The 21918-nt window shown below is 36.3% G+C and overlaps 1 protein-coding gene and 1 long non-coding RNA gene across 13 annotated transcripts in view; one reads left to right on the top strand and one right to left on the bottom strand.

The window, feature by feature from the left end:
- LOC144616175 (uncharacterized) overlaps positions 1-21918 on the top strand; it is a 164328-nt gene that overhangs the window by 31782 nt on the left and 110628 nt on the right. For 8 of the 12 annotated variants that reach the window (XR_013555261.2, XR_013555265.2, XR_013555266.2 and 5 more), the window contains exons 3-4: positions 10929-11016; positions 12793-12863. The exons of 1 other annotated variant lie outside the window; for it this stretch is intronic. This is a non-coding gene — a long non-coding RNA (uncharacterized LOC144616175). The remainder of the gene's footprint in view (positions 1-10928; positions 11017-12792; positions 12864-21918) is intronic. 3 more of the 12 variants (XR_013555264.2, XR_013555260.2, XR_013555256.2) reach the window with 3 other exon arrangements.
- On the bottom strand, positions 13186-15311 carry CABS1 (calcium binding protein, spermatid associated 1). Its single transcript, XM_060654925.3, has 2 exons — positions 13940-15311; positions 13186-13334 (listed from the first exon to the last, which is right to left on the bottom strand). The coding sequence occupies exon 1, from the start codon at positions 15261-15263 to the stop codon at positions 14055-14057; it is 1209 nt and encodes a 402-aa protein (XP_060510908.3). The 5' UTR covers positions 15264-15311; the 3' UTR covers positions 13186-13334; positions 13940-14054.

Genomic DNA, 21918 nt, shown 5'->3' with positions numbered 1-21918 from the left:
ATATGATGGTTTAATATGTATGTGTATTTTCCGTTATTAAAATTTTACAGTGTTTTGTTGGTTTTATAATTTAAACACATAAAAGAAATCAAGAAATTGCCATTAAAATAATCTTCTGGCTCTGATTTTGACTTTACCTACTTACATAGACTTACATAGACTTTACATACTTGCATAGACTTTAGACAAAAAAATTTTAACATTAATTTATAACTTAAAAATATGACAAGCAGAAATGAGATATTCATATTAATATTGCCGTTAGTATTATTTTTATTATTCATGAGTAACTTTTAGAAATTTGACATTTCTGCTAAATCTTTTATTTTCTTTTGATATGATCATTATTTCTAGATTCTCCTATTGATAGCAAATGCAAAAAAACCAAATCCACCAAATCCAAACCTCTCCAATTGAAGTTCTTTGAGGTCTATTATAAAGTTATCTCTTCTTGGGGAACTTGGGTAGCTCAGTTGGTTGGGTGTCTGACTCTTGATCTCAGCTCAGGTCATGATCTCAAGGTTTGTGAGTTCCAGCCCCTCCTTGGGCTCTGGGCTGACAGTACAGAGCCTGCTTGAAATTCTGTCTCTTCTTCTCTGTCTGCCTCTCTCCTGCTCTCTCTCTCTCTCTCTCTCTCTCTCTAGATAAATAAATAAACTTAAAAAAAGTTATGTTTTCTTCATAACTTTACATTTATATATCATACTTCAGTAATGAATCATATATATATTTTTTGTCACTATCCATTTAACTAATTCTTCTCCCAAAGAAGAAAAGTAGCTACGTAGAGGAATCAGTGACTAATTGTTTATGCTTACAAAATCTCATGTTCAAATGTGACCACTTTTCTAATCTTTAAGTTACTGCTTTAAAGACAAGATAGCCGTTGGAGTGCCTGGGTGACTCAGTTGGTTAAACGTCCAACTGCGACTCAGGTCATGATCTCATGGTTCCTGAGTCTGAACACTAGCTGGGACTCTGTGCTGAGAGCTCAGAGCCTGGAGACTGTTTCAGATTCTGTGTCTCCCTCTCTCCCTGCCCCTCCCCCACTTGCTCTCTATCTTTCTGTCTCTCTCAAAAATAAATAAACATTAAAAAAAAAAAAAAGAAACCATGATAGCCACAACCCAATTGATGGAGAATTACTACTATCTTTAGCAATGATTTTATTAAGTAGGACATCTCCTTTTGATTATAAGGGAAAGATCACTGGATCAATAGTCATTGGAATTGAGCTTCAGTTGTCAAACCCTGGTCACATTGTTTAACCTATCTGAGGTCCAGTTTCTGCTTTTAAAATGGAGTCATTAATTTATGATGAAATTGTCACAACTCAATAAACCCAAGAATAAGAATTGAAAACCAAATTAATAAGTGTATCTCCATATGTGAAACAGTCACAATCTCAAGTAAAATATAAGGAGCATTTAGATATTTACCTGCCTTTCCCTTTGTAATAAGAGATAAATAGAATGGAAACATTCAATTGATAAAAATTAAAAAAGGCAGGCCCATTGATTTCTTGCAAAATTAGTAAAATATAATATATATACATATATATGTACATACATATATAATGTGTGTGTGTATATATATATATATTTATACACACACACACACACACACACACATATATGTTCATGCCACTGAAAACAGTTTTGTTATTGTAGGTACAAAATTATAATATGGATTCATGTCTAAAAAAGGAATCATTTTAAAACTGGGATTCCAGAGGACAAGCTATTTTTTTTATTATTTTTTACTGAAATTGTTAACATTTTATTAATGTATAAGTGACTAGAACCTATAGATTGACGATTTATTAAAGCAACTCAATTTATTTTCTATTTATCACATTTTCTTTCATTTTTAAAAAATTTTTTTATCATGTTCATTATTTTTTTTTTTTTAATTTTTTTTTTTCAACGTTTTTTATTTATTTTTGCGACAGAGAGAGACAGAGCATGAACGGGGGAGGGGCAGAGAGAGAGGGAGACACAGAATCTGAAACAGGCTCCAGGCTCCGAGCCATCAGCCCAGAGCCCGACGCGGGGCTCGAACTCACGGACCGCGAGATCGTGACCTGAGCTGAAGTCGGACGCTTAACCGACTGCGCCACCCAGGCGCCCCTCATGTTCATTATTTTGAGAGAGAGAGAGAGAGAGAGACAGAGTGCGAAAGGGGGTGGGGGCAGAGAGAGAGGAGACACAGAATCCAAAGCAGGCTCCAAGCTCTGAGCGTCAGTGTAGAGCCCTACACGGGGTTGGAACCCACAAGCCGTGAGATCGTGACCTGAACCGAAGTCAGACACTCAGCTGACTGAGCTACCCAGGCTCCCCTATCATATTTTCTTTCAAATGCATTGTCTATTAGGATTATATGGAAAACAGTTTGAGATATGGAAAATGATGATTATAATAATTAGAAACAAGATATAATCAAAATCTAAGGAAAACTGATTTAAGTCTTCGAAATTTTAAAAATGATACCATAACAAGGGATCCTCTTTCTGCCTGTCCAGCAATGTCAGCCTTACCTCAGGTTTTGAAGTCTGGAAGCTTGGAGAAAGAGTGCAAGTAATTCATGCCTTATAAAGGATTTTCCCCCCTCTCTATTATCCTTTCTATTTTGTTCCTATCAAACATTATTATTATTATTATTATTTTAGCATTTGCTTCGGGGCTAATCCAAATTTTTCCTGAAGCAAAAAATGGAGTGTTATAATCTTCAAAAGCTGACATTTCTCCTTCTCCTTTTTTTTGGAAACATCACGGCTGATTAACTGTGCATCAGAAAAATTGAAGGCTTATTCTTCATAATTTAAATATAATGCTCTGAGGCAATTTCTTTCCTTTATTTCAGATAGTGTTTTCTCAAATAACTTGACATTTTAGTAACAAAGCAGTAATTATTGAAACTTGAATATAAACCCTAGGTCTGTGAACACTTTCATAATTAAGACTGCTGTTTATATTTGCCTTACTATTGTGTGATAATGTTGTGGACTCTGATCTGGCAGAAAGTATTTGAAGATGGTCGCTTCTTTTGTGTTCATCTTTAGCTTTGTAGGATAAAGTACTTCATTCCTGAAAGTTAATTTTTAGAGATTCTAACATGAGCTCAACTTTAAACATTAGTAACTATAGGGTAGCTGCAAACACGGCATTCTTTTCTTACCTTTTCTGGACATAAAAATGAGAAAAAGGTAGTTAGTGAACCATTTTGACACCACTTAACATGCTGGCATTAAGATTAATAATTCCTTAATTAAATTGTCAAGTAAGATATGTTGTGTGCCACAGTAATTATCTTGCTCAGAAGAAATGTACCAGTTAGTAAATAATACAAAATGTGAGCATTATAGTAAGTTGACATTTGCTTTCATGTAAGTTTTACTTACTTGAAAATGTCATACATCATGACAAAGATAGGTAAACATCATGTACTTACACATGAATGGTCTACTGGTGGGTAATGGGATTTGTAATAGTTTTCTTTCAAGTTAGAAGTTAACAATTGTATGTTTTCTGGGCATTAATTTACCCAGTGATGAATTGAAGGTCAAGTGAGAACCTCCAGACTTTTTCTCCTAACAGTGAATTTGAGGGCACTGGACACACTGTCTCCTTGGTTATTGGTTTTTCAGTTTGTTTACATGATAGATCTATATTATATCTATCTATCTATCTATCTATCTATCTATCGATAGATACAGATATAGATATATTTTAAGGATAGCTTATTACAATGAAGGCAACCTAAAATCCAAATCAAGATGCAGACCTAGATCTGTGTGCTTTTACATAGAATATACTTTTGCATATGAAGAAACTGTGACTTGAGAAAATAGCTAGGTCATAGTTTTAACAGCCAATATTTTAACCCAAATTTGTTGATCTTTACAGCTTTTACTTTTCCCTGCAGCAAGATATTTTTAAGTATGTTTGACTTCTGTTAGGAAAATTTTTGATTAACTATGATACTGAATAAGCTATGGACAGAGAATTATCTTAGGCATTTTTGTGTCTTTATCAACTGATAGATTTTCTGGCAAAAATTTAGGTGATAAATAGTGTTTTTGACCAAGTTAATAGATATCATGAACTTCCTTTCCTTTTCTGATTTTGTTGTAAATTATATCTAATCCAAAATTCTGCAGAATGAGAGGGGCGCCTGGGTGGCTCAGTCATTAAGCGTCAGACTCTTGGTTTCTGCTCAGGTCACGATCTCATGGTTTGTGAGTTCAAGTCCCACGTTGGATTCTATGCAGACAGTGCAGAGCCTGCTTAGGATTCTCTCTCCCTCTCTCTGTTCCTCTTCCTCTCCCCCTCCCTTGCTGTCTCTCTGTCTCTGTCTCTGTCTCTCTCAAATGAATATGACTAACAAAAAATGAAAATAAAAACAATTCTGTAGAGTGAGAGAAAATGTGAGGATTTCAACTTATAGGATGCTTGTTCTCATTAAAGAGAGGCAGCCAACTTGGTTAAGAACAACTACCAATTGGAGCTCATACTCGAGCTTTCATCTTTCTACCTAAAATTTTCATGTTGAAGTGTCTGTGTAGTTAAGGCTGTGCTCATTTTATTACCATTCTGATTGATGGTACAAATGGAATACATTCATATTGATAATTGATACTGATAATTATTCTTACTGATTCCTACTCTAGTTTCTCCTCTCTCTACTTCTTGCTTCCTCTACATACCCAATCCAACTTTTACATTTCCACTAAAATAATCTTTCTAAAACACAATTAACATATTAGCCCCTTAAAACTTTTGATGTTTTCCATTTTCTACAATAGCATCTCTCAACCCATGTTATATAGAGCATTATCTCCTAAGTCTATTTAAAGTTTTTAATTTTTTTTATTTTGAGAGAGACAGAGAGTGTGAACAGGGGAGGGGCAGAGAGAAGGAGAGAGAGAGAATCCCCAGAAGGCTTCATACTGTCTGTGGGGAGCCTGATGTGGGGCTTGAACTCATGAACTGAACCATGAGATCATGACCTGAGCCGAAATCAAGAGTCAGATGCTTAACCGACTGAGCCACCCAGGCGCCCCAGTTCCTAGGGATATTTACTGGAGCTCCTTGAAAATACAGCTCAATGAACACTTCATATACATATTCTCATTTAAAGACTCCAGGATATTCACCCCAACATTTTAGCAATGCATTTTACCTTAGAAGTCTTTTTAGCTCCTGCAAAAAAAAAAAAAAAAAAAAAAAGCCATTAATTCCTGTGAAACTAGCTCAGGAATGAGTTGTTATGTGAAATTTTAAGTCTAAGTTGTTAACACATGGTGTGATGGCTAATTTTATGTTAATTTGCCTAGGTTATGGTGACTGTTTGTCGAATACTAGTCTAGATGTTTCTGTGAAGGTATTTTATGGATGTGACTAACGTTTATGATCCGTTGACTTTAACTAAAGCTGATTACCGTCCCTAATGTGGATGAGCCTCATTTTATCAGTCAAAGGCATTAAGAGCAAAGACTGAAGTTTCCTAAAAAAGAAGGAATTCTGCCTAGAGACTGAAACAGGGAATCTGTGTCAGAGGTTCCAGCCTGCAGTATTGCTCTGTGGGTTTTGGACCCAAGATTGTAACATCAACTCAACCTGAATTTCTAGCCTGCCAGCTAGTGTTGTGGGTTTCAAACTGCACAGTCTCCACAATTACATGAGCGAATTTTTAAAAATTTTCTGCATACATCCATACATCTATCCATCCATCTATCCATCAATCATTGGTTCTGTTTCTCTGGAGAATCTGACCAATACACATAGTCTGACACAGTTCGATTATTTTTGCTTTTGTGAGGCTATAATATCAGGTACAACTTGGTTTATATGTTACCATTCTCTCTCAGATTCTCTGTGCTCTAAACTTACTTGAGTATTATTGAGCCCACCAAGTACAGTTGAAACTTGAACAATGTGCGGGTTAGGGGTCCCAGCATCCTACATAGTCGAAAATCCATGTATAACTTTGACTCCCCCCAAACTTAACTGCTAATAACCTACTGGTGAAGTCTTACTGATAATATAATCAGTCTATTGACACATATTTTGTATGTTACATGTATGATATACTGTATTCTTACAATAAACTAGACCAAATAAAATGTTATTAAGGAAATCATAAGGAAGAGAAAATACATTTATAATACTGTACTGTATTTACCAAAAAAAAAACCAAAACCAAAACAAAAACAAAAATAAACAAACCACTAACAACAAAAAAACCCCATGTAAATTGACCTGTGGAACTCAAACCTGTGTTATTCAAGGGTCAACTCTACTTTTATGCTTCTGGATTTTTGCCCTTGCCCTTCCTCCCCTCAGCTTGAACCCAGTAATCCCCTTCTTGTCCTGGTAAACTCATTATTTATTTCTGAGTATCCAGCTTATGCCATCTTTCCTCCAAGAGCATTCATAGCCTCATAAATGAAATCACTATTCACTCTTTCATTTAATTCATTCATTTAGTAGATGTTTATTGAGCATCTACTGTGTCCAAAGCTGTCAGAAGTGAGCAGTGGACAAGAGGGGTATGATCTCTTTTCTTAGAATGGGGTGATCAGCGCTGTTTATTCAGGACACTCTATGACTGTTGTTGTGGAGCCATTATTAATACTGTCTTCTTTCAGTCTCACAAGTAGTTTGGTTTTGATGATCAATTATGTGGTCTTCTTCATTATCAAACATACAGTTTAGTAAGGGAGACAAACTTTAAGCAGGTGTTGTGAGTTGAATTATGTCTTTCCCTTACCTCCAAATATGTTGGAGTCCTAACTCCCAGAACCTGATAACATGACCTTATTAAATTTGGGGTCTTTGAAGATGTAACAAAGTTAAGAGGAGGTCATGCTGGATTAAGGGTCTTAATCCGATGACTGGTATCTTTCTAAGTGGAGAGAAATTTGAACATGGAGACACACAAGAGAATATCATCTGATGAGGGAGGCAGAGATTGTAATGATGTGTTCATAAGCCAGAATGTCAAGGACAGCTAGCAACCACCAGAAGCTAGAAGAAGCAAGAAAAGATCTTCCCCTTGAAATTTCAGAGAGCAGAAGCCCTGCTCACACCTTGACTTCAGACTTCTAATCTTCAGAACCGTGAAGAGAATACATTTCTATTGTTTTAAGTCATCTAGTTTGTGGTAATTTATTTACAGCTTTCCTAGCAAATCAATACAACAGGTAACTTGAAAAATTATGTGTGTTACATAACGCAAGATATTTTGTGCTATGAGACAGTATGATGGGAAAATACAGAGGCCTATCTGGTTGGAGGAAATGGTATTTTGGGAATTTTAACAAGTGTCAGGAAGAGTATAGCATGTTTAGTGATACCGACACAAAACATAACTTGATGCTCTAAAGAAACCAATAGATCTATATAGGTAAGATTTAAGAGTATAAGTTGACAGTAGGATGTCGTGAGGCCGCATAGATTAGCAATGTCCTGATTGTGGAGAATGTGACAAATAAGAAAATGATTTTGGACTTTATTCTGAAGTTGGTGGAAAGTCACTAGAGCATGAAGCTGGAAGTGGCATGATACATTTGTGATATAAAATGATATTCTTGCTTGATAAAACTTGGAATAAAGAAGAGGCAATGGGAATGGAGGCAAGTGGATTCCTGAAGACCCCAGAGGTGAAAACTTTGTTTTTGTTGTTGCACGTGGGAAAAGGGAGAGGGGTGTGAAGGAGGAGTGCCAGTTTCCGGCTTGGACAACTGTGCAGATGGTATCTTTTGTTTGAGATAGAAAATATTAGAAGAGAAAAATGAAGGAAGGGGAATGCCAGTTTCAATTTAGACTTCTGTTATCTTTGAAGTGTATGTGAAAAATGCAAAAGAACATACCAGTGGTATTGTGGAAATAGACTGCAGACTCAAAGTTTAGTTCATGTATCATTTATTTGCTTCTAATCTGCAACAGGTGGAAGAATTGGGTAATGCACATATATTTAACACATACTGGTCCAGTTCCCCAGTCTTCTTGGTACCTCGAAGTTACAAATGTTCTTTAATGTATCCTTATGTAGAACATCTCTTTAGGAGAACTTTATGGTCAGGGTCATTTCATTTTGAAACTGGTTCTCTCTCTCTCTCTCTCTCTCTCTCATTCCCTTTCTCTCTCCCTGTTTGTCTCTCATATTGGATCAGGAATTCCTTAAGACATGAAAAATAGGTTTATGGCAGAGGGTAGGAGGAGCTGTGGGTAAGGGTTACAGTGAGGCTTGTGAATATATGAGGGTTTGAACAGGGGTTACGTTAGGACAGAGAGGAACTTTGGACAGAGGTATCTTGTGTCAAAGCAAACTATGAATAGGATATCTTGTGACTTAGGAGAATCTTTTATCAAATACAATAAAGTATAAGCGATATTATTGAAGAATATATATGGTGAGTGGGATACACAGGTTATTACATCTAGAGGTGGTTAGAGAAGCTAGTACTTGAGGTGAGTCATGAAAGATGATTAAATGTTTACCATGTGAAACTGCAGAGAATTCTGGGGACAGAGAGTATGAAGAATAAAGACACAGGAACTTGAAACTGTTTGTATTCTTAGTAGGATACTTCAGTTTTAACCAACAGAAAACTTCAACCCCAACTCATTTAACTAGAATGTAAAATGTATTGTCTCAGGTAGATAAGCAGACCAGGCTTATTATATGAAGGTTTGACATACGATGTGACTACAACTCAGTTCTTTATATTTTTTGGCTCTTATTTCTTCAGCGTTGGCTTTATTTTCAGCAGCATGCCTCTTTGTGATCCCTAGATGGCTCCAGAAGCTCCTTGCACTACATGTTTCCAGACTGACATTTCTTTCAGAAGTTTATTTTCCACAAATGTGTTCTCTTTGCTCTGATTGATTTATGTGCTTATTCTTGAATGACCATGGTAAGGTGTATGGGACACTGAGCAATTAGGTCTTTGATGGAATTGGGGGGGGGGTCTATCTCACTGAAACATGTGGAGGTAAAAGAGTTGTATTACAAATAAAATTTTATAGCAGGCAGGGGTTAGAAGCTAGGTCAAAAACAGTAATTGTCACTCACATTAAGGAAACTTTAATTCCTCACATTTCTTCATTTATAAACATTTATTGAGTACATACTGGGTGCTCTTCAGCTCAGTAGTCATGAATCCCAGCTGTCAGGGAGTATACATTTAGTATTTTGTATAGATAGAGTGTAGTGTGTGAAAGGAGGGCAGGAGAAGTAAAGGTGCGATGAGGAAAAAGGTGGGTGGAGGGAAATCATGTAGAGAGGCTTGTGTGCCTTGCTGAAGAGTTTGGACTTTATCATAAAGACAGTAAGTAAAGATAGCAAGTAAAGGGCTTTAGAAGAAAGATGAGGACTTCAGGGCATAATTAATTGGTGGGAAAGAAGACAAGAGGTGGATTGCCAGTTACGGGATTGAAGGCAGGCTTAAAGAAGGGAGTGGCAGTGGAAATAGAGAAAGAAGTAGGGTTATAAACTGAATGATTCATTCTTCAACAATTCACACAAAGCTGTGTGACCTTGGGCTTTAGAGTTCTACAGGTGTGGAGAGCTAAGCTTTGCCACTTACTGGCTTGGTTACCCTGGTCCAGTGGCTTTTCTGTTTTTACTTTGGTCATCAGTAAAATAAGACTATCTGAAATGGCCACCCACTGTATGCCCCAAACTTCTTTCTAGAATCATCACTATTTAGTACATTTGAGAATAAAGACTGTTTCACACTTATTCCTTAATTCCCTATCTTAGCTGTGGTCCTTAGGCTCACCAATTCCTTTATTCAAGAATAGCATTCAAGACCTTGTTTCTTTGAGATGTTTAATGAAATTTCAGGGTAAGGAGAAACTTTACTATGAAGGAGCACAATTTAAAATTGATTATTAAGTACCCATTTTTTGAAAAGTCTGATGTCCTCTGACCACCAATAATCTCACTAGCCACTGTATTTTTTTTTTTTTTTTTAATTATAAAGGTTTGCTTGACACACAACACTGGACACTCTTATTTCTGAACTCTAGCCAGTTGCCAACATGCTCTGTTCTTCCTGTCTTTGTCCAGTCCTATCTGTAAATTCCCATTATCTTGTCTTCTAGCACACATTATCTTTTTAATTGCTTAGCTGTTCTAGTCCAGCTTATGCCTCACTCTCTTTCAGTCAAAGGTAACACCAAACTATTTTTCCCTTCCTTCCTTCCTTCCTTCCTTCCTTCCTTCCTTCCTTCCTTCCTTCCCTTCTTCCTTTCTCTTTTTAGTGAAAGAGAGAGAGAGCGAGCATGTGTGAGTGGGGGAGAGGGGCATAGGGAGAGAAAGAATCCTAAGCAGGCTCCATGCTCAGTGCAGAGTCTGATGTGGGGCTTGATGTCATGTCAGGTCCACGACCTGAGCTGGAATCAAGAGTCAGACACTCAACTGACTGAGCCATCCAGGTACACCCTATTTTTTAAACAAAGCCCCTGAAAGAAACTATGGTTGCAGTTTATAAAATAATTATGCTTTCAGCTTGCTGCCTATCTCAATTCTAAAGTTGATTTGAGGAAAAAAAATGATTAAAACCTTAAATAGCTTTCAACAAGCACAAGAAACATTTGGTTCTTGGCTACTTTCTCAGTTTCAACTTGAAGTCTTTCTCAACTGACACATGTTCCAATCACGTGATCTGTTCATTTCCTTGAGAAACTTGGGCCATTTCTAGCCTCAGGGCTTCGGGCGTGTTGTGTCCTCAACTCTTCATATTTGTCAGTCTTTGTTTAAATCTCACTTTCTCAGAGACAACTTCCCTGGATCTAAACTTATGTGAAGTCTGCAGCTATAATCTCTTATTATTTTTGTTTGTAATACCCAACACAGTCTGTAGTTGGCATTGCTTCATATGTGATTGAGACTATTTGTTTAATATTTCTCTTTTCCAGTGGATTAATTTCCATGATGGTGGAGGCTTTGTCATTTGGTTCACTATAGCATCCACAAGAGGCTTTTGAGGTATTTGGACCATAGCAGGTACAGAATAAATATTTTATAAATGAAAAATGATGTTGACAATCATTCATCCCCCTGGTGTACACTTTATATTCTGGATTTCATGCATTTGTAAATGCACAAAAGCAGAGAATGAAATAATGCATTTAAACTTCATTTAGAAGTTTAGTGTGAATTTCCCTTTTCCCCTATGTGATTAAATCTTTTATAGACCATTTAAAAAATCCATACTATTGCTTTATATGGGTATACAGAAATGTAACCAGTTCCATGTCACCAGAATTTTAGATTATACTTTTAGTGTTTCTCTTTTATAAACATATAGAATCAAATGAATGCTGTTGCCAACATCCTTTTTTTGTAAAACTGTGAGAGCCAGGAGAGCATACTGATTAAGAGAGCATGAGCTATGAAGGACTGCCTGGTTTGAAGCCTTTACTACATAGTAACTATGAGGCTTGGGCATGTTATATAGATTTGCTGACTCAGTTTCTTTATCGGTAAAATGGGTATAATATTGTTCTTTCTTATAGGATTGTCATGAAAAGCCAGTGTTATTCTAAATGTGAACCCAACAAAACCTGTAATAACTGTCAGCTATTTTAAAGAAAATTTTAAGAAAGTTCTTAGTTGCGAAATAGGCCAAAAAGTTTAAATATTTTTAATACATGTTGCGTGTACTTTTAAACTGCCTCCCAGAAAGGGTGGAGAAATTTGCACTAGCCAACAATGAATCTTTAAAATTATCTTTGTCAATTGTCAAATGGATATATATACATATATATATATATATATTACAAAATGTATGTAATAGTTTCACTTTCTTTAAATACTATAATCATTGAGTTTTTCTTATGTTTACTGGCAATTTGTATTTCATGAATTATTTATCTCTACTGCTCATTTAAAATGCTTTCTTTTTAGGAGTTCTTCATAGAATAAGGATAGTAATCTTTTCACTGCCATGTATAATGCAATTATTTTTCCACAGTTATCATTTGCTTTTTGATTTTATGTTGATTTTCTTTTGTACAGAATTTTAGCTATTTATGGTATCAAATCTATGAATCTTCTTTTTTCCATTTCTTATATGCTTAAATTTTTTGGCTCCATTTGAATAAATATACATGTTTCCTTCTACACTTTTTTATGGTTTTATATTTAAGCTTCTTGTCCATGTAGAATTTATTTTAGATTGTGGTCTTAACACCGTCGCTTAATTTTTCTCAAATAGTCAACTGTCAAGGAAGGCTTAATTACTTATCATATTTCATGGTTTTGAAGTTCACTTTACCATGTAATAAATTTTTTAGTTAAAATGTGTTTCTGAGTTTTAACGTGCTACTGTAATTATGCTAGTCTGTATGTCCATCTAATGGTGTAAATCCCTCCTCCTCCCCCACCCCGAGTGTACCACTTACTATTTACCTACTGTTTTGACTTTGTTTTTCCTTTTTAAAAATATAATAAAATTATGAGCCTCTGTGTAATAATTCTGTCCTTGGTATCTGGACCTAAGCTGTTTTTTTTTTTTTTTTTGAATTTTTAAAAAGATGTTTATTTTTGAGAGAGAGAGAGAGACAGAGTGCGAGCGGGGAGGGGCAGAGAGAAAGAGAGGAAGACACAGAATCCGAAGCAGGCTCTAGGCTCTGAGCTGTCAGCATAGAGCCCCACGAAGGGCTCAGACTCACAAACTGCATGATTATGACCTGAGCCAAAGTTGGACACTTAACTGACTGAATCACTGAGATACCCCTAAGTTGTTCTTTAAACAAACAATGGACTTTAATTTTACAGCTGACCCTGGAATAGCACATGTTTGAACTGTGCAGGACCACTTATCTACGGATTTTTTATGGTATAGTATTGTAAGTGTATTTTCTCTTCCATGTGTTTTTTTTAAATAACATTTTCTTTTCTCTTGCCATACTTTATTGTATGAATGCAGCATATAACAGATACACAAAATATGCGCTAATTGATTATTTATATTATTGATAAGGATTCCAGTCAACAGTAGACTATTAGTAGCTTAGCTCTGGAGGACTCAAAAGTTACAGGTGGATTTCTGACTGGGAGAGGAATTTACCTCTCTTATCCCCGTGTCGTTCAAAGGTCAACTGTGCTTATATGTTTCTCGTAATTTCAGAATTCTGTACTGGAATATCAAACACATCTACACACAGTAAATCAGTTGCTGTCAAAAGATTTATTGAAGGAAAATCAGCAAGATGAAAACAGACCCATTTTAAAAGTCTGTGACAGAAAAAAAATGAAGATACATGTCCTTCAACTGCTAACCAAAAGCACAAGAAGAGTATGATATCAGTGATTAAGACCTGAAAAAATTGACAAAAATTCAGGAAAGAAATTTTACAGAAAGAAAATTAAATTAATTCATACATTTATACAAAATATTGCTTCTGACAAATTTACATGTTTATGAAATAATCATTTTTTCTTAGTTTGCGTCCAACACAAGCCAGGGACCCAATAAGATTTCTTACATTTCTTACAGGTGGGTGCTAAACAATTACTGAATAGTCTTAATTATTGCAAATATATTTTTTAATAGAAGAGAATCATTGGTTGCATGAAAAAAATCTGTTTAGAATTAACATTTCAAAACTTTTAATACTATAACAATTTTTTTGAGATAAGTTAATTCAATTCTCTTCAACTCACACTAAAATGTGCTATTCAGGGTTAAGTAAAGTGACATACATCATTAAATGTAGTAGGAAGTGAGCTTTCTTTATTGCTCTCTCTTCATATCCCTGAAGGCTGAGATTAAAGACTTTTATATTAAGGTAAATAGATAACTAAATTAAACCTTTTGATACAAGGGGAACTCTTGTATTTGAGTTTTTAAGTTTCCATAAATATATTCTACTGCATGACCTCTATTGCTAAACGTCTGCATTTTTCTGAGTCTAATACTTGCCTTAAATTCTCACATTCTTTAACTTAATAAGATTTTTGCTGAACAAACTTCTTAGATGTTAAAACTAGCTTTCCAGGCTATTACTCAAGTCTATGTGGCATATGTTTTGTTGCTTTCAAATCAGGAACTCATCTGGTTCTTCCTTCAGTAGCTTAAAGACACCCATTTCAGTAGTAAAAGCATCGTCCTCGTGGCTTAGGGCATCTAGATCAGAGGTAGTTCTTGAAAGTGGCTCACTGTCCTTAGTTACAGATTCCATTGTATTATTTTCAGACAGATCTTTTGTAGTAATAGATGAATCTTCCGTGAGGTTCACATCTACTGATGTAGGGACTACAAAGTCATATCTAGATTCAACAGCAGTAAGCAAAATGGGATGGTTCTCTGCTTCATTTGTAATATCTTTCTCCATCCAAACATTGACTTCATCCATAGACTCTTCATCAGTTATCAGAACATCTTCTGGGTTATCTTTGCACCTTTCAACAGTGGTAGTGAGCTCAAACACAGTGATGAACTTTTCCTCATCAGAATCTGTTAGTTTAGGCACAGCATTGGGGCCATCCTCTGGAATGTTGAGGTCAATTTCAGTCATTTTCTCTTCTGTAAGGGCAGCTATATCTGGAATAGTGGTGAAGTCTTTTTCAGTAGCAGAAGAGATTTCAGCCTCAGGAATAGACGAGGTAGTGATCTGGACAGCCTCATCAGCAGTGACATTGGATTTAACTGAGGAACTGTAATTGTTAACATCGGGTTCATCCTTCTTAGCTGGAAGGGCAGGGGTGTCCACAATGCTGGCGGTGCCATCCTTCAGTGTGCCAGAGACTTCAGAAGTTATAGAGACATATTCATTCCCTGGGCCAGTGGCATCCAAGAGAATATCTTCTTTTGCTATGTTAGTGGAAAAATCTATTAAAGAAACAGTAGCACTTGGTGATGAGATATTACCAATTTTCACTGGAATGAAGTTTTCAGTAATAGAGTCATTAGCCATGGAGTTTGTTGTGCCTATCAGACTAGTAATTTCTTTCTCCAGATGGGTTGATGACCTAATAAGATGAGACTCAGCATCATCTTCTGATTTTGGTTTTTCCTTCAGAGATGTAAACTTGTTGCCTGTTGTTGAAAAATCACTTTCTAGTGTATTGTCATTTACTGAAGTAATGTGGTCTCCTTCTGAGGTCATAGTTGTTTCTGATTTAGGAATAGTGTTGTCATCCCCAAATAAAATGGTTGCTTCAGTTGTTGTTTTGCTGCTTTCTGTTGGAGGATGAGAGCAAATTTTTGGCAAACCATCTTCAGCCATGGGACAAAATGGCACCATGCACACTCACAGGTCTTTCTCTGGGCCCAGTGGTTTCCCTAGGCAGGAGAGTGATGTTCATGATAGTGATTGAGGCATTGGTCATCATGGTGATTGTTGCATCAACCATAGAGCCAATGGCACTGGCTCTCCTTGGAGGTTGTTTCTGTGTCTGATTGGGCAACTGGTTTCAAGAGTATGGATATTAGATTAAAAGGCAGTAGAATCCTCTCTGATTATGAAATCAACATTCACAGCTGGATTTGTCTTCTTTTTGTTTATAAGGGATGTGCCTTCCAATATGGAGCTAGTGTCACTTGAAACAGACATAGCAGAGTCTGCCAGGTACTTTGTGGGTTGAGTGTCAGTGGGGAGAACTCTGGAAGCCATGAGATTATCAGCATTAGTTTCAAGTGGCCTGTCTTTCAAGTAAGTTAAAAGTATGTTTTTGAGGTGAAGTGTCTTCTCTTGAGATTTATGGTTATTTAAATGTCTAAAAACATTGATGGCAGTTTTGGCAATGAATGTAGCATGCAGAAGGTAATTAGGTAGCAAGGATTTCAATTAGTTTTCCTCTTCAGAGAGTGAATTCTCACTTTTTCAGTAAAGATAATAAGTAAGTAATATTTAGGGTTCTTGTAATTTTCTTCTTCATTACAATTCTTACTTTTTTTGTGAATTAACATGCTTAACAAGGACGATATCAGGTCTTGTAGATTTAATTTCTTCAGGAAATTTTTCTGTAGAGTGTGTTACTTCAACCTAATGCCAGGGAGTTGGCATTATATGTCAGAATTCACCGAGAAACAAAATCAAAGTGTGGAATAACTGTATTAGCCTTAAGAATTTTATCCTCAAATTTCAGAGGGAATGTTTCCTATAATGATGTTAGTTAATTCAACCATCGTCATTTTGTTACCATTCTTAATATTTAGCTATTTAGATGAAAGGAGATTATAGTCTGGTGTTAATATTTTCCCAGTGTTATTAGAAGAAAGAGAATTTTCAGACTCAGATACAACTAAATATGAAAAAGGGCAACAGTATCAGTCAGAGCAGTGGTTTCCATCTCAAGAGCAAATGCTTTCTCTTCATTAGATTTGGACTCAACCTCCAAGTTTACAGTGTCTTTTCTTAGTTGATTGGCCTGGTATAGACATATACATGACCACTCTCTGTAGAGCTATGATAGGTTTTAAGATGGGAATTTTTCATTTTAAAGACACAGGTAGCTTCTCCAGCGATGTTTTCGCTTCAAGGAGATGTCACTATGAAGGGTCTCAGTGTCTCTATTGACATAAGAAATGCTGTCAGCATCAGGGACAAGGAGGAAAGTCTTTTAAGTTAATGACAGGCATGGCTCTTTATTTCTAAGTCATTTTCAGTGGCAGGAAAGGAAATGAGAAGGTAAACCTATTCTCTGGGTTGATTAACTGGGTTGATTTAACCTCTACTCCACCCCCTCCCCCTTATCTAGTGTTTATGAGGTTTAATTCAGAATAAGCATGGTATAAACAGAAGATTGGTGTCTTTTTGGCAGGAATTCTTTTATTCTGTGTACAAAAAGTGGGAAAAAGGAAGTGTTAACTGTATAATTGCTAGAAGTCAGGTTGGAGTACTTACTATTTCTTATATTGAATAGAGTTAGAATAAGGAGCAAAATATTCATTTTTATAGGCATTTAGTTCCTGGTTAGAAATGTCAGGTGAAATGATACCATCTTTGCAGACACTAATTTGTCAAATAGTCTTTAATTTCAGGGATTACTCTTGTGCTCACATCAACTCTGCTTCTACTAATATAACTGTGAGGTGGGATCACATTGATTATAGCATACAAAGGCTTTTCTTGGCTATACAGAATATTATTACCATTATCTTGTTTTTTGTTTTTTTTTTAACCAATGACCTCTTTACATAGACACTTTACATGGTAAGTGTGTGTCATCTATCAAAGAGAAAGAAGCATATGGTGAAAATCCTGGTGGGACTGCTGGAATTTTAGCAATTTTGAGGGTGGAGCTGGAATCATCTGCTCTGGGGAACATAGGACACTCTTATTGGACCAACAGGTCATTACCACCAAAGATACTAGCTGACTTAAGGATAGAGGATCAGATTCTATAGGTGAGGTTCACTTTATCTGAATAGTACTTTCCTCTATTGTTGTAGTGTCTATTACACTAATGGAAACAGTTTGTCTTTTCTCAGAAGAGCATCAAGTTTATATTTAAGTAGCAATTTCTTCAGGTCCAGGATGAAAAAAAAACCCTTTTGTTAAGTGAAGAAAAAAAAAAAAAGGAAGTTGTTAGCAAAAGAGGGTGAGTTTGCAATAAGGCCTCAGGAATGTTATCTGACAGTTTAGGATTTTCAGTGATACTTGACTAGAAAGAGTCCTCAGATATAGACTTTGAAAATGCTGATGTCATACTGATGCCCACCATTAAGACTGTTTTTGTATGGAGAATATCTTCAGATCTATCAGATGAAATGTAATGTGCAATTTTAAAAGAATTAACTGAGACAAGTGGTGTCTCCTATGGACATTAGAATTCCTACTTTATTATTATTATTATTATTATTATTTATTATTATTATTTTAATTTTAATTAATTTATTAATTTTAATATAATTTATTGTCAAGTTGGCTAATATATAGTGTGTAAAATGTGCTCTTGGTTTTTGGGGTAGATTCCCATGGTTTATCACTTACATAAAACACCCAGTGCTCATCCCAACAAGTGCCCTCCTCAATGCCCATCACCCACTTTCCCTCTCCCCCACGCCCCCATCCACTGTCAGTTTGTTCTCTGTATTTAAGAGTCTCTTATGGTTTGCCTCCCACCCTCTCTGTTTGTAACTATTTTTTTCCCCTTTCCTTTCCTCATGGTCTTCTGTTAAGTTTCTCAAGATCCACATATAAGTGAAAACATATGAAATCTGTCTTTCTCTGCCTGACTTATTTCACTCAGCATAATACTCTCCAGTTCCATCCATGTTGCTACAAATGGCCAGATTTCATTCTTTCTCATTGCCAAGTAATATTCCATTGTATATATAAACCACATCTTCTTTATCCATTCATCAGTTGATGGATATTTAGTCTCTTTCCATAATTTGGCTATTGTTGAAACTGCTGCTATAAACATTGGGGTACAAGTGCCCCTATGCATCAGCACTCCTGTATCCTTTGGATAAATTCCTGATAGTGCTATTGCTGGGTTGCAGGGTAATTCTATTTTTAATTTTTTGAGGAACCTCCACACTGTTTTCCAGAGTGGCTGCACCAGTTTGCCTTCCCACCAAGAGTGCAAGAGGGTTCCCGTTTCTCCACATCCTCGCCAGCATCTGTTGTTTTCTGATTAGTTCATTTTTAGCTACTCTGACTGGTGTGAGGTGGTATCTCATTGTGGTTTTGATTTGTATTTTCCTGATGATGAGTGATGTTGAGCATCTTTTCATGTGTCTGTTGGCCATCTGGATGTCTTCTTTAGAGAAGTGTCTATTCATGTCTTCTGCCCATTTCTTCACTGGGTTATTTGTTTTTTGGGTGTGGAATTTGGTAAGTTCTTTATAGATTTTAGATACTAACCTTTTTTCCGATATGTCATTTGCAAATATCTTTTCTCATTCTGTCGGTTGCCTTTTAGTTTTGTTGGTTGTTTCTTTTGCAGTGCAGATGCTTTTTATCTTGATGAGGTCCCAATAGTTCATTTTTGCTTTTGTTTCCCTTGCCTCCAGAGACGTGTTGATTAAGAAGTCGCAGCTGCGGCCAAGATCAAAGACGTTGTTGCCTGCTTGCTCCTCTAGGGTTTTGATGGTTTCCTGTCTCACATTTAGGTCTTTCATCCATTTTGAATTTATTTTTGTGTATGGTATAAGAAAGTGGTCTAGTTTCATTCTTCTGCATGTTGCTGTCCAGTTTTTCCAGCACCACTTGCTGAAGAGACTGTCTTTATTCCATTGGATTTTCTTTCCTGCTTTGCCAAAGATTAGTTGGCCATACATTTGTGGGTCCAATTCTGGGTCCTCTATTCTATTCCATTGGTCTATGTGTCTGTTTTTGTGCCAATACCATACTGTCTTGATGATTACACCTCTGTAGTAGAGGCTAAAGTCTGGGATTGTGATGCCTCCCACTTTGGTCTTATTCTTCAAAATTACTTTGGCTATTAGGGGTCTTTTGTGGTTCCATACAAATTTTAGGATTGCTTGTTCTAGCTTCAAGAAGAATGCTGGTGCAATTTTGATTGGGATCGCATTGAATGTGTACATTAGAATTCCTACTTTAAAAAGAGTCTGTGTATCTTCAGATTTTGTAAATTTATTGGAGAAAATAGAGTTATTGATCTTAGTTGAGGTGATTATCATCATTGTTGGAATGTAGCTGCTGAGGAAGTTTCAGGTTCAATATCTTCATTCATGAGAGAATTCTCAGCTTCAGAAACAGGGAGGTGAGAGGAACAGTTATATCTTGAGATTTGGTTATAGCAACATCCACATTTTTGGCCTCTTCCCCTCCAGTGATTGGAATGCTGGGTGCATGAGTAAAGAAATTGTAATTGAAGGATGTGTTGGCCTGTGGTGTCACTATTTTTGTTGTTGTTGTTGTTGTTGTTGTTTTTGTTGTTGTTGTTGTTGTTTCCAAGGAAGATGGTGTAGATAGCAGGGTTAGATATGACCCTCATTTCTGCTTTGTTGTTTGTAGGCTTCTCAGGGATACCCTTTGGAGTAATTGTTCCTGTGACTGAAGAATATCAGCACTAAAGAAAGTGTTTCCTTCAACTTCTTTGTTAGCTTGTGGTACAATAGAAATTGAAACCTAAATAATATATATTTTTTATCTTGACAATGGATTAATGTGTATCATTTGTGCTTTCTGAAGTTTGAAGTTCAGTATGTGTTGCTCTGAAATTGGCTAATTTAATTCCAACTGAGAATTTCCTTCTACCATGGAAATGATTTCTGTGTAAGATAAAGATTTTTCATCAGTAGGAATAGTGGTAATTACTTCTGTTAGCAAGTTTGAGTTCCCAGTAATGAACTCAAGGACCTGACCCTGAGGACCAGATCCATCTGGGAGGGAATCCTTTGGCATGTGACAGCTTGAGTAAGCTGCTACAGGGACACGGTCAGAATCCTCGTTCACTGATTTATTATCAGCAATGACATTTTTATTCACAAGGTAAGGCTTTAGGTCAGCATCTTTTAGAGAGTTTGTTTCCACCTGAATAACTGGATCATTTCCTATTCTATTTACATCTGTAAGGTGATTCAGTTCAGCTGTGTCTTTCACTGCAGAAGCTTTAGTTATTTTCCTTGTGTAATAGAAATTTGGTTTACTATATTCATTAGGAAAAAGAGAAGAAAACTTGGTGGTTGTTTTCTTGGGTTCAGCATTTTGATCACGAAATTCATCAGTACCAAAAATTTTGCTCTTGGTGACAACAGTAGCAGATGTGCTAGGTTTGACATTAGCCATGTTGTCTGAAGAACCTGTGGAATCAGCTTGGAGGACAGTATAGACCAAGGGGACTATTTGACTTTTAGTATTTTTTCCTTTTGAGACAATGCCTTTATTGAAGTAATGTGAGTCTATAGACACAGGCTCTGATATTAACACTGTTGGGTAGTAGAGGTTTGTGCCTTTTATAAGTTTGGGAGATGCGGTTTCTTTAGTAGGGACTTTAGAAGTTACGATGAGAATTTCAGGTAGTCCCATATATGCAAGTTTTAGAGACCTGACATTCCCCGATGATGGAAGGCTATAATGGTCAATGTTATTTTTGTTCTTAGTAGAAGTAGCAGGAGCATTTTGCATGTTGGCAGACATCTTTTTCAAAGGATAAAAGAAAGTAAGAGCCGTCTTGATTGCATCTTCTTTGTTTTCTTTCACATTGGAGATGCCATCACTGGAAGGCTGAGCTGAAGGAAAATTACTAAACCTTGAATCATATACTGTAGCTATACCTGTTTGATCTTCAGTAAAGTCAGATATACTGGATGTGGTAGTGTCTCCTCTCTGGGATGTAAATGTTTTATAAATGATAGGTGCTATGTGTCTCCTGAGAAAATTAGCACTGTTTTTAAAAGCATGATTAGTAGTATCCGTTGTGAATGTCTTGCTATCAGCTACGAGTTTTATGTCTGGAGAAAGGGAATGCTCAATTATTTTATGTTCTAAATCAAAGCCTTCAGAGGGAATTATGGTGCCATCATCATCATTTATGGTACCTTTTCCCACAGGTGTTTTGTCAGAAAAACTAGAAGGAAAATTTACATTTGCGTCAATTAGGAAGTGAGTTGTGGGTCTGTGAGCTTTGGTATTGACATTGGCATTAGAATCCTTGAGAGCAATGACATCAGTGTCAGTGCTGTTTTCCTGTCTCAGAATCATAGCTTGGTAGTTTTCTCTGGCTTTGAACACTGGTAATATTATTTTAGATAGACTGTCTGGAGGAGTAACTGTGGTATGTGGTGCATGAGACACATGTGTCTTGGGGGCATATATGAGTGTGCTCATTTTTATCAGGGAATTATCTGCTCTATCTTCTAATTCTGCAGTATGCATATCTGAGACATATTCAGATCCACTGTCATCAGACATAATAGCTGTATGGTCCAAATATGCTGGAGTGATTTTATCTGTAGAAGAAATGTTATCCACTCTTTCTGAA

The sequence above is a fragment of the Panthera onca genome, chromosome B1, assembly GCF_046562875.1.
Source record: "Panthera onca isolate mPanOnc1 chromosome B1, mPanOnc1 haplotype 2, whole genome shotgun sequence".
Taxonomy (NCBI): Eukaryota; Metazoa; Chordata; class Mammalia; order Carnivora; family Felidae; genus Panthera; species Panthera onca.
Note: the sequence above shows the minus strand (reverse complement) of the source record. Positions and strands in the feature narration are given on the sequence as shown.

Bases quoted from the DNA above. Each gene is read 5' to 3' on its own strand.
- CABS1 (XM_060654925.3), bottom strand. From the start codon at position 15,263: ATGGTGCCATTTTGTCCCATGGCTGAAGATGGTTTGCCAAAAATTTGC.